The following is a 13,320-nucleotide window of genomic DNA, read 5'->3' on the forward strand; positions in this document are numbered from 1 at the left end:
AAACAATCTGCATAAAATATATAAACTGCTGGGTATACCTTTTGAAACAAGGCTAAAATATTTTATACCTTTGTCAATCACTGTCACTATTTTCATGTTTTTGTTTTTGTTTTACAGTGTGTGCTGTATTTGTGGGCCTTGAAAATCCTTTATCCCAAAACACTGTTTTTACTTCGTGGGAATCATGAATGTAGACATTTAACAGAGTATTTCACATTTAAACAAGAATGTAAGTGTGCTTTAAATTCACAACCTCTTCCATATTACATTGTAATTGTAATTGTTACTTAGTAAATACTCATGTAGTACTTAATGTCAATTATTTTGCATCCTTAAACTATCCTTCTCTTAAGGGGAAACCCACTGAAGAAAAAATATAATACAAAAATCTCTGTTTCAACATATGGCAAAATGGAGAGGCGAAAGGATTGGTAATAAGAAAGGGTTAGGGACTGTGTTCTTGCAATCATGGGAAGTCTAAAGATACCTGGGGAAACTTCATCAAATACTGTAGATGTTGGGGAAGCCACAGTTTCTGCACTTCTGTGCTCCGTCCGTCTAGTGTGCCTGCAAAATAAAAAGCATGATTTTCCTGGTGTCTCTGCTAACACTGGTATCTTAGTGTACAACTGTGCACCATCTCTTCCTTCAGTTTGGGGTTGGAACAAATAACACTTCTTAACATTACCTTTCCAGGTAAACTAATGTAAATTGGAGTGGGATTGTAGTCCTCCACCAGGGATTTTATGCAGTTGGGAGGGCAGGTAGTTTGTTAGGTAATGCTCAATGAAGATTTAATCTATGGTATAAAAAAGCTTAAGAATCCCTTTAAAAGTTGGTTACTTAATATAGGGCATTTTCCCTTCTAAATTGGAAGTGTAAACATACAGTATCATGCATTTATTTCTTTTATTGTATTAAAGAATACTGGGGTACTTCAAATATTATTGGCTGTAGACTGTGATTTGCACAATGAATAACCTGTGTCTGCAGTAATATAAACTGAAGCTATTGCATGGGTCCACAATCCCACTTTAACATAAAGGATGGGAAAAAATGTTAATTGGCTCAAATGCTGCATGGTTTACTGAGTTTAATATGCATATTGGTAAATTTAACATTTTGGATTCATTGTATTAGCTCATTCATTTCACAGTGATGTTTCTGCAGATAATTAATTACAAGGATGTGGGTTAAAGTTCAGATTTCTCTGCATAGAGCTGTTCTTTATGGGAAATCATTTACTAGAGAATAATAACTTTTCTACAGAATTTCAAAGCTTTCTATGGAATTTCTTAACAGGAATATAATTCTGTATTAAATTGGTTGGTTTAACACTTCCATAGAAAAAAAAATCTGTATTTAAATTCTATAAGCTTTTAGACTAACTTGTATGGAATGCTATTGAAGTTCTATAGAATCTTAGTAGTTTCATCTGTATTAAATTATGTAGAATTTTTCCAGCAGCATGTAAAAGTAACCCAGATCTCTAGTGCCCAAAATATGTGTGTGTGTTTGTAGGGGGATGATTCAGTATGTACAGTGATTTATTTTCTGTAAAATATTATTTAGGATTTTATGATACAGTTCTGCTCCCATTGAAGTCCGTTGGCTCTTTCTAGTTGAGAGCAGGACCAAGCCCTTAAATTACAGTCATCCTTTTCTTTAAAATACTGAACACCATCTTCTGATACCATCTTATTATCCAAAAGGTAAAATAAAGTATTCAGAACGAGTATATGATGCCTGCATGGATGCCTTTGACTGTCTTCCCTTGGCGGCTCTGATGAACCAACAATTCCTGTGTGTACATGGTGGCTTGTCTCCAGAGATCAACACTTTAGATGACATCAGAAAAGTAAGTCTGGGTACTGTTCAAGTCTAATAAACACTAAAACCATGTATTAACATAACATGAGGGTTTTTTTCCCATGTAGTTAATTTATTTAAGATTTATAGGGGAAGTTATTGGTTTTTCATTGTCACGTTGCATTTAAACTAATCTTGAACACTGTCGTCCTTTTCTGGTCTTTCTAAAACAGGAAAAAAAGGAAATTTCTACCTTTATTTTATTGAGAGAGCCTCCAAAATCTTTGTTAGTAATAAAATATAGGATTCATCTTCTTTGCTTTTTGAAAAATTAATTTAAAATAAATAAGTTTGGAAGCATAGTCAAATGTGGAGTCATTAGGTCATTCCTTTCTTTTGGAACATTTTAAGCATCCTGTTGAGTATTTATTGTGGGTTGAAATAATTGAGTATTGTGAATTTATTTGGAGAAATAAAACATGTACATGTGTGGGTTTTTATATAACTATACTTGCAACAAACATAATAGATTTTATGTGGCAACCAAAATAACTTCAGTTAGTGAAGCTCTTTAGTGAGCTCTTTTAAAAATCTGGCCCTCACTCATATGCCTAAATGGGAGCTGAGCTATTTTGAAAATCTGGTTGCAATAGAGGGTACCCGGCATATGAAAATCTGTCCCAGAGCTTTTTGAATTCTGGCTCTGTGTTCACTTTTGCACCCTCAGATTTAAAACTGAACCTGATAAGCTAGTCTCATTGGCTGGGTAGCAGAATCAGTGAAAAGACAGCTAGACGTGCCTCAAGCTGTATCCTATGTAACCTGCTCTGTGTCTTACTGGTCTCAGTATGGCTCTGCTAGGGAGGAGCAGAGAAGCAACAGTGTTCTCCTTGCACTCTAGATTGAAAGGAGGGGATCTGTTTTTCTTGAGACAAGTGGACAGGAACAAACTGAGAAAGCAAGAAATGCCTCACTCCATATGTCTTCCTTCCATCATACTATTGCAGTGGCAATGTGTTTGCAGTGAAACTAATGACATACTCTAAATGCAGGCAGTCAAAATGGGAACCAAGGATTGCCTTGTTAGATCTGAGTGTCTGTAGAACACTTAATATGCTTTAGGAGGTTGATTTTCTACCACAGAGGGAGGACATGCTCATTTACTTTTGTTCCCGACCTATCTAACTGTCAGTATTGCTTTGAATTACCCTGCAAAATTTTCTCTGTAAACTGAGGAGTCTGATGGCTAGGGTTACCTGGACAAGAGTCCTGCCTTTGGAGAGACAGAGTCTTTGTGATTCTTGTCTTGCATTTTTTTCCAAGTAGAACAGTCTCCAGTTCCGCTGTGACAGTGAAAATGATACTGATTCTTCTTGACATTTGTCCCTTGGAAGACCTGCCCCAATTCTGACAAATGTTTCCAAAACCTTTCATTTGTGCAGTTCAGCTCCCAAGAAAATGTTGGTGTGTGCTGTCTTTTAATTGCCTAACATGGCAGACTATTTATTCAGTGTTCAGTGCTTGAGTAATATGGGACAGCTCATAATCACATTTTCCGTAGCCATCCTTTGAATAAACAGTACAGATTCCCTGATTCAAAGACTCTTTCTAAAGGTTATTTTTTAGTTACAGTCCACTGTGCCATTCAAGACTACTTTCCCCTGAAGGGCCATATCCCTCTCAGGCAAGGTCAATCATGCTTTTGGAAAAAAACTTTCCAAAATGCCTGTTCTCGATCTATTCCTTGTGTGCATCCAGGGACCTCCTGAGGTGGCTTAATGAATGTTTTGGCTGCTGCTTGCAAGAAATCCAGCCATTCTTGCTGGAAGGTGATTTCTTTCTGTGACTTTTGTCTGTTTCCAATGTGATGTAGTGCAAGATGTCTTCTGCTTGTTATCAGTAATAGATCTGCTGTTGCTGGCATTAGAAAAAGCCTTGCATGTGAATTGCAATGGAAATTTACTCCCCCCCCCCCCCCGCTTCCCTTTTAAGGGTGGTAATTTCATTTCTCTTGACCTAACCCTTAGGGTGGGATTCTCAAAAGACCTTAGTTTTGGCCTAACTCTTCTTTCATTGCAGAGCAGAGTGAGGCCAATCCTGAGCACTTTGGAAAATCCTCCTTTTAAAAGACACTCTGTATTGTGAACTGTCTCTAGTCTAGATTCACTGCCTAAAAGATCACACTTAGAAGCTATTGAGGCCAGTCAGAAATAACCACTGGAGTTGAGGAGGTGAGCTAGGAATTTTTCACCCTGCCTCAATGGAGCCAAGTGAAGAATCTAAGGATGTTATGAACATCACTGTCTGTAGTGATTCTCAGCTGAATCCAGATTGCAGTTCAAAATCTTTCCCTTGGTATTCCAAGGCCTCCGTGTATTGACCCTAGCTTCCTGAGTTGTTTTTCTCCATCTGAGGCTATAACTTCACTCAGCAACAAAGTTCCACTGGAACAATGAACGGTCTGGCAATAGGAGAGAAGAGTTTGGCATGTCAGACAGAGGACTTGGATAGGAGCGGAACCCAGAACGTGGAGTTCTCTTCCCACATGAGAGAAAATGACTACAGATGCATCCACTTTAACTAAATGCAAAATGTATTTCTTTGACTTTTCCTCAATATGCTACACAAATGCACAAAACTCTCTACATTTGTCAAGCTATTTTTCTGTTGGCACATCTACACAGCCTGCAGAAGCGAGCCTCCCTGCCTGGGTCAACGGACTCAGGCTAGTGGGGCTTGTGCCAGGATTCTAAGGGATTCTAACAATGGTTGTGTAGACCAGTGGTTCTCAAACTTTTGTACTGGTAACCTCTTTCACACAGCAAGCCTCTGAGTGCAACCCCCCCTTATAAATTAAAAACACTTTTTTACATATTTAACACAATTATAAATGCTGGAGGCAAAACAGGGTTTGGGATGTAGGCTGACAGCTCACAACCCCCGCCCCCCCATGTAATAACCTTGTGATCTCCCAAGGGATCCCAACCCCCAATTTGAGAACCCCTGGTGTAGACTGCACTTTGAAGTTGTGGCTTTTGAGCTGAAAGTCTGGGCTCTGAAGCCTAGGGAGGAGGATGGGCTTCAGAGACTGAGTGTTTAACTGGGGATTGGAGGCTCACTTCTGCAGGCTGTGCAGACATACCCTTACAGGCTAAGGAAGTAGAGAGAGAGAGAAAAATATGTTTATATTTCAGTTTACTTGGAAGGCCTTCAGGTGCAAGAGTGACGGAGCCATATGTGATGCTTTGGGGTTTCACCCAGACCAGCCAGGATCCAATATAGAGCCAAAAGTGCTTGGTTTAGGTAATAAGGTAATAATTGGAGATATGCCAATCTCCTGGAACTGGAAGGGACCTTGAAAGGTCATCGAGTCCAGCCCCCTGCCTTCACTAGCAGGACCAATTTTTGCCCCAGATCCCCAAGTGGCCCCCTCAAGGATTGAACTCACAACCCTGGGTTTAGCAGGCTAATGCTCAAACCACTGAGCTATCCCTCCACCCCTTTGTTTCTTTGTCTTCTTGGGTGAAAGGTGACAAATTGGCTTTTTGTCTCAGTTTATATTTTACCAAAGTGTATTTACTCTGTTTCAAAAGGCAGGAAGGCTTTCTATGGGTACAGGCTTCATCCCCTGTTGAGATTAAATGATCAGGTTCCCCCCACTTGCTTGTCTGATGGCTTTGTTTGACCTTACAGGTAAAATGTGCTTTTCATTGTCTTAGGTCACACCTCGCTTAATTTACATTGGAGGCATAGTCAAGGTTGTGAAACGACATTCCTTTGTCTAGGACAGGCTGAATTCATGCTCTGCCTCCCAAACACCTCTTAAGAACATATTTCCAGCACACATCTGTAACTTTTTGTATACAGTCCATACATACATCATACAATGATTTTCAGGATCAGCATATCACCAGTTTACATGACACCTTTGAGATACATACTATGGAGCAATGAGTCATTCAGGCTTGATATAAGTTACAATATGGGGATCCCTCTGCCAGTTGGCATTCAGGGGCTCCCAGAGTCACACTTCCCTGCTTATAATGCTGCAGTAGGGTTAGCCACTGGCTGAAACTTAGGCCTATTACTGATCCTCCTTTCCTGTCTGGGAGATCAGAACCTTCTTTCCTGGCTGTGAGAGAACCTGTTTCTCTTGTTGTTTGATCACAGACTTCAAAGAATAATATCAGTAAGTATTCATAATTCCTCATATATTGTTAATGCATACATTTCAGAATGATATCAATCATCAGTGGTCCCTGACTTTCATAAAAGAGCTTACTCAATGTTCTTTTATATAGTACAATAATATAATGTACAATCAGTTGATTCAATTGCTTATTCTTTATGGTTCAGACTACTTGTTCTTCCCTCTGGGATGTCTGGACCCTGATTGTCAGACCAGAAAAATACATAGATATTTCAACCTATGGAAGCTTAGCCTGCAGACAGACAGGTTCAATAAAATCATAGATTATTAGGGTTGGAAGGGACCTCAAGAGATCATCTAGTCCAACCCCCTGCTCAAAGCAGAACCAATCCCCAGATGGCCCCCTCAAGGATTGAACTCACAACCCTGGGTTTAAGCAGGCCAATGCTCAAACCACTGAGCTAAGTGCCTAGTGAGACAGAAGATCAGATCTCTCTAAATCTGACTGTCCCTTTAATGGTGCTGCCTCAGTCCAGCAAAGGAGGTATTAATGCAACTACCAATCACTACCGCAGTGGTATATTAGATGTAGAAACATGATTAGCTTACACAGAGATGAATAGACTTCCAAAATGAAAACATCTCCAGTATTTTTAACATCTCAGAGGAGGTATGTTACATTGATATCTATAGTAAACTGTATTTAAGTGTCTTGTTAGATTTTGTTTTTAAACCTCATAAAGGTTTATGAAGACAGTCATTATGCTGTTTAAATTGCATAATTCCCTTGTTACCTATTTAGTCTAGGGAGATTTCCCCCCGATAATGCAGCACTGAAAGAAATCTTGTATAGTATTTTATATTACAAATGTATAAATTGAAACCATTCAAAATTAATATTTTTCATTTTACCTTTAAAACGTAGGGATTTTGACATTTGTAACACTTGTTGCAGGAGATTGGCAAATAAAAATACGCAATTTTTTCCATTCTTTGAAACTACTAAATAAATCGTTATAACAGCCAGGAATACTTTGTATCATGGTGAGAAATTTATACACTAGTAGTAGCTTTTTCATTTACACCAATTTGATTAAAACATTATCTGCATTTTAATTAATGAATGTAAAGCTGTATTTGCAAGCTAAAGTTTTGATTAAACAGAAATACTCTCTTCCTAAAAATGTGGTGTTTTCACAGCATAGCAAAATGGTAGGTTAAAATTGTTTAATGCTTAAATTCCAGGTTAGGGTGATTAACATTTTCAGAATTTTTTTCATTAACAAGTCTATTCATCCTTGGCAATCAGCAGGTTTTTTCATAATTATGAATGTGTTATTTTATTTTGATGTATTACAGTTACAAAGGTATGAATTATTTAGAGATCTGAAACAAGTTAGAAGTGTGGGTTTGCGATGAATATTTCATGATGAGCATGTGAAGGTAGAAATGCAGAGGCCTTCTCTTAATAAAAACTTTTTAACTGAGTGCGGAAAAAATGAAAAATCACTTATATTGCCTTTCACTTCCTAGACAGAGTGGAGAATTTGATAGACTTGTCAGACTGATTTATAAACGTATCTTTTACAGGGTGCTTATATATAGTTTTTGTGCTGAAAAATATCAATTTTTAATGTTTCTCCTAGTTTTTTATGCTTTGTCTTGTTTGCAGGAACTAAAGAGTCACACTTCAATTGCACAGAATGGAGCAAATGCATCTGTCCTCCTTCTCTTTTAAATGCAGAGATATGACTCACTTATGCTGTAGGTGCCAGCTCCATTGTCATCCAAGTATCCACCATATTAAAGATGAGAGCAGCTGGGACCCAAATTGTAGTATGCTCTGGGCCTCAATTTGGCAGTCCCTGAAATACAGGCTTATCACTAATGTGTTTTTTATGGATGTTTTCTGGATGCCTAATATTAAGACGTTAGTGTTCAATCTATGTATATTTTTAACTTCCTAAATAATAAAATGTAAAAAGTTAGTATTTCTGTCTTATTTTTCTTAGTTAGATCGATTCAAGGAACCACCTGCATATGGACCTATGTGTGATATCCTGTGGTCAGATCCCCTAGAGGACTTTGGAAATGAGAAGACTCAGGAACATTTTACTCACAACACAGTTAGGGGGTGTTCATACTTCTACAGGTAGGGTCATTTTCTTAATGATTCTCTACTGACAAGATGAACAACTGGAATCATGGATGTTATGTGCTTGCTTGAAATCTGCACCTTTCTTCTAATCATAATAGTGTGTGTTTGGGAGTGGGACCTATATTGTTGCATGGGCTTTATTTTATTTTCAGTTCTTTGTTTGCCATTGTTGAATTGCTCTACAATTTCTGAAATAATGTTGACTTTTTAATTAGAGACGTTTTAAGGTAGGTTTGAATGTTGGTCATTAAAAGATCTCGCCATCCACTGAGCTGAAATGATAGTTCAGAGTTGATCTGAAACATGGATGGCTCCTAAATTTAAGACTTTATACTGGGAATCAGACATAGTTGTGATAATTTTAGTTTAGGATTAAATTCTTTGCTGCTTGGTCAACTTCGGAGCTGAGCAAATAGTTTAGTCAATGAATCTTGAATCTTTTTCTGTTCTGTATCTATAAGCAATTCTGATTTTGCAAAATATTTGGGAAAAAAAAACAACTTTTAACACTCGGTCAATTTGATTGTGAACAGTTCTCTGTGAGAAATTCATTATATGAATGTTGGTTAATTGTGGTTGGTCGGATACAGTACAGGATATTATTTTTCTTCCCTGGCTGAATGAGTGCACCAGCACTTCTGGTGCACCTTTCCATGGTTTTGAATTTAAATTTTGATTTCTATGCATATAGCTTTGAAATGTTCATGCCAGTGAAACTTAAGTGTGCAACTATTCCTGGAAGGTGAATGCAAAAGGGGTACAAATGCAGCCAAAGCCAGCTCATTTGATAATCAGAGTGAATATTTGAAGAAAAATATTTTCAGTGTTTGCCCAGCTCTAATCCTCCTATTCACCTTCTTGGAGAGTTCTTCTTTCCTGTCCCCACGCAAGTGGGGGAGCTGCGGGAGAGCAGTAGGCGGTCTTTTTTCCACTCCTAGCCTGTTTGAGGCGGCCAGTGGAATCTTTTTCTCTCTCTTTATGAAGAGAAGGGGCCTTGTTAGGGGTTCTGGCTCCATTTCCCTTTCCATGGTGTGTAATGGGCCACAGAAATACCACATCTTCTGCCAGAGCAGGTGCTTTGCTAACTATATATTTGTTCTCAGCATCAGACCCTATGGCATGGAGCGTTCTTGGAAGCATTTTCCCACAGAAAATAGTCTAAAGCTGTGGTCTCCAAAGTGGGATGCGCACACCCCAGGGGGTGCGCAAGAGGATCCTTGGGGGAGCACGGCAGGCGGTGCATGCTCAAAAAATTGTTACTGATAGGGGTGCGCGATCAAAAAGGTTTGGAGTCTAAAGAAATGCTTTTGAGATTGTCTTGTTGAAACTTCCAAGACCCTGTACTTCAAGCCCTTGGGTAATCCATGGTATTTGGATCTTTGTCTTCTGTCATGGCATTGGTGACATGACAGGACCACTGGGCTTCGATTATGACAACTCCCTTTTTGTGGAACTCTCATGTTGTGCTCCAGTGGCATTAATTCTCTAGGAGCAGCTTAGAATAGGAATATATCAGAGTGACACAATTTGGCAGAAGGAGAAAGTGATAGTGTGAATGGTGCATTTCATTAAAATTTTACTAGGAGGTAGGTGGGACTTCCTTGCTCAGATGATTGTTAATCAAAATGAAAGGTGCCATATCCTGGCTGACCAGTTCCACTTCACCCCAGGGTTAGCAGTGTCCAAGCCTGGGCTTTCTGAAGAAGCTCAGTGGGAGTTGGGCACTCAGTTCCCGTAGGTTCCTTTGGAAACCCTTTCTCAAACATAATTCCTATCTCACAGCTGTTTGGGAACCTTTGTGCAGTGAATTGGTAGCCTCAGTCCATGTCTAAAAGCTACAGCCAGGATCCTTTGTGGCACTTTTAGCAAAGAGGTGAAAGATGGACTGCACCATGGAAACTAAATTCCAGTATCAGAAAGGATGAACTGCTGCAACCCTTGCTGTTCTGGTTCTGTGGTTAACTGATGCTGCAGTCTTCACGTCTGTAAATTCTGACACTATCCACAACTACTAAATTCATACGGATGGCTTGCTTTTAGAGAGGATGAGCCAAAATGCAGATGGGGCTGGGTCTTTTGGGGGCGCTTTGTTCTATATTTGATTAGTGCTTAACACAACAGGGTCTTAGTCCATGACTTGGACTCGGCACTACTGCAATACAAAAGGAATAATAATAATTCCCATGTGACCTGTGATGGTTCCTGGGGATACCCAGAGTTGGGAGGCACCTCGCCATCTCCTGCCCTTAGCATGAAGAAACCTTGTCTGTGCCTGTCAGGCTCAGCTCTCTGACTCCACCAGCTACTGGCAATAAAACCACTCCCCTCCAGGACTACTCAGGCTCTATTGTCTCTTTACAGGTACTCTAACCCTCGAGTCCTCTGAGCTTCCCCCACAGTGTCCTGCCCCTGATCTATTGAATGCTCACAGAATTACCAGATCTGCTGTTCCCAAAGGAAGTATATACCACAGCTTACTGGTTACACTTTAGCCCACAGCACTTAAATTTCTTTATAGAAAAAGCAAATATAAGTTTATTTAACAAAGAACAGAGATCCAAATGATAGCAAACAGAGCTATTGGAAACAAAGGGTTACACATGAAATAAAACCACCATGTGCATACTAGAGCCTAAAATTAACTAATAGGACATTATGCTATAAGAGTAAAAGCTCACCTAAAATCCTTCCAGCATATTACAACCAGGTTTGGCTGTGATCTTCCATTCACAAAGCAACCCCACTGTCAGCTTACTTCCTAGACGAAAGATGCAGAGTTTGTCTCTGTCTCTACAGTTATAATCCAAAAATCCATTCTCATGACTTATAAACAGGATGACAACCCTTTCTGCTAGTTGATTTTTCCTGTGTGCTGCTTTCTTGTTTTTTACAATCTCTTGGGGTATGTCTACACTACAAGAGTAGTTCGATTTAACTTAGGTCGAATTTGTGGATTCGACCTTATGACGTCGAATTTGTGTATCCACACTAAGGACCCTAATTCGACTTTGTGAGTCCACACTAACGGGGCAAGCGTCGACATTGGAAGCGGTGCAGTCTGGGCAGCTATCCCACAGTTCCCGCAGTCCCCGCTGCCCATTGGAATGCTGGGTAGAGCTCGCAATGCCTGCTGGGGGGAAAATGTGTCGAGGGTGGTTTTGGGTAACTGTCGTCATTCAACCGTCACTCCCGCCCTCCCTCCCTGAAAGCGCCGGCGGGAAATCTGTTAGCGCATTTTTCTGGTCAGTGACAGCGCGGACGCCACAGCACTGCGAGCATGGAGCCCGCTGCGATCATCGCTGCACTTATGGCCGTTGTCAACTCCTCGCACCTTATCGTCCACTTCAACAGTCAGATGCTGAGAAATCGGGCGAGGAGGCTCCGGCAGCGTGGTGAGGACATGAAGTCTCAGAGTGGCACAGACCTCTCACAAAGCACGGGATCCCGCGCCGCGGAGATCATGGTGGCAATGGGTCACGTTCATGCTCTGGAACGGCGATTCTGGGCCCGGGAAACAAGCACGGACTGGTGGGACTGCATAGTGCTGCAGGTCTGGGATGAATCACAGTGGCTGCGAAACTTCAGGATGCGTAAGGGCACTTTCCTTGAACTCTGTGACCTGCTGTCCCCTGTCCTGAAGCGCCAGGACACCCGGATGCGAGCAGCCCTGAGTGTGCAGAAGCGAGTGGCCATAGCTTTTCCTGTATGGCTGATCAGAACATCTGAGCTCGGACTGCTACATGATTTTCAGTGTATATACGTAACTCCTTATGTATTATCAGTATATACATTTCATAATGATTATGATGACCAGTGTGACACAGGCTTTCATTAGAGACCTTACATGACACTTTTCAGTGAACTACTATGTAAATACCAGATTTATAGACACCAATCCCCTTATGCACCCCTGTGCCCTCTGCCAATTGGCACCAAGAGGTCTCTGGGTCACACTGACCTTTTTAAACAATTGTGAAATGTTACTGCACATGGTTAAGGGAGCTGTCAGGCAGACTAGCTGCCTATAGCTTTTGCTTTTCTTTCAGATCAAAATTTCTCACATTTGACATAAAATTTCTCCCCTAAGATAAGATGTAGATATAGATATATACTGAAAATTTTAAAGATAAAGTCTTACTCCTGTTGTTTGAAGAGAGAAAAATAGTACCAATTGGGAAGATAACTTTCAACATGTGATAAGAGCAATTCTTTAATTTTCTTTGTTGATTATTAATTTCTTATGACTCAACCTACTTCATGCTGAACGTTTCCAACCCCCAGCCTTGTTAGGAATATAAGAGTTGCTGTAGAAGAACACACCTAGGCTCTGGCTAGTCTGATATCCTGGCTCCAACAACGCTAAATGTTCGAATTGGTGGTGAAAAATACTAATACGGTGCCTAATTGTGCAGTACTGTACAATTCGAAGGAAACTTCTTCCCGACACAAGCAGGGGTCATCTGTATCCAAGCTACTGTAATGGTAGTTACCATTCCTGTAACTTTGTCACAAGCATTTAAGTCTTTTTTGATGTTTACTAAGCCCAGTGGTAACCTGTGGCAGTAAATTCCTTATGATAATTATGGGCTGTGTCAAATCTTATCTGCGTTTTGTTGCAGCTCTCCAAGAAGAAGTGAGAATCTCTCCAAAACACCAACTTCACAGTTAGAAAAACATGGTTTTAGATTCTGTAGTCACTACCTCAAGACTCACAAATCCATATTTCAGAAGAGTCTGTACCCTTCAGTTATGTCTATGCTGCAGCTGAGAGCAAGCCTACCAGCCTGCATAGCCAGACTCGTGCTAGCTCAGCTCAAGCTAGCATGCTAAAAATAGTGGGAATGTTGCAGCTTCAGCAAAGATTTGAGTTAGCCGCTAGAGCTCAAAGCCCAGGACCAGGTGGGCTTGAGACCGAGCTGCTGCCCACGTCACAACGGTCACGTTGCTACTTTTAGTCGAGCTAGTATGAGTTTATCTACCTGAGTTGGGAGGCTCACTCTCAGCTGCAGTGTAGACATTCCCTTCTAGGTCCCTTTTTAAACCTCTCTCTGTGTTTGAAGAATGTGACCGTGTTCTAGTGCTCAGTTCATTACCAGGACTAGGTTTCCTCATTGTAAATCAAGTTTATGCAAAAGTTGCATCCAAAGTGGAAAGGCCAGGGATGGAAATTGAACGATAAAGGTCAAGAAGAATTCAAAGACAT

The 13,320-nt window shown here is 40.4% G+C and overlaps 1 protein-coding gene across 4 annotated transcripts in view; it reads left to right on the forward strand.

Moving 5' to 3' along the window:
- Nucleotides 1-13,320, forward strand: part of PPP3CA (protein phosphatase 3 catalytic subunit alpha) — a 320,675-nt gene that overhangs the window by 230,738 nt on the left and 76,617 nt on the right. For all 4 annotated transcript variants that reach the window (XM_039540970.1, XM_039540969.1, XM_039540972.1 and 1 more), the window contains 3 exons: nt 118-229; nt 1,713-1,858; nt 7,972-8,111. In XM_039540970.1, the coding sequence (XP_039396904.1) occupies nt 118-229; nt 1,713-1,858; nt 7,972-8,111 (398 nt within the window). The remainder of the gene's footprint in view (nt 1-117; nt 230-1,712; nt 1,859-7,971; nt 8,112-13,320) is intronic.

Source organism: Mauremys reevesii, linkage group 5, assembly GCF_016161935.1.
Source record: "Mauremys reevesii isolate NIE-2019 linkage group 5, ASM1616193v1, whole genome shotgun sequence".
Lineage (NCBI taxonomy): Eukaryota > Metazoa > Chordata > Testudines > Geoemydidae > Mauremys > Mauremys reevesii.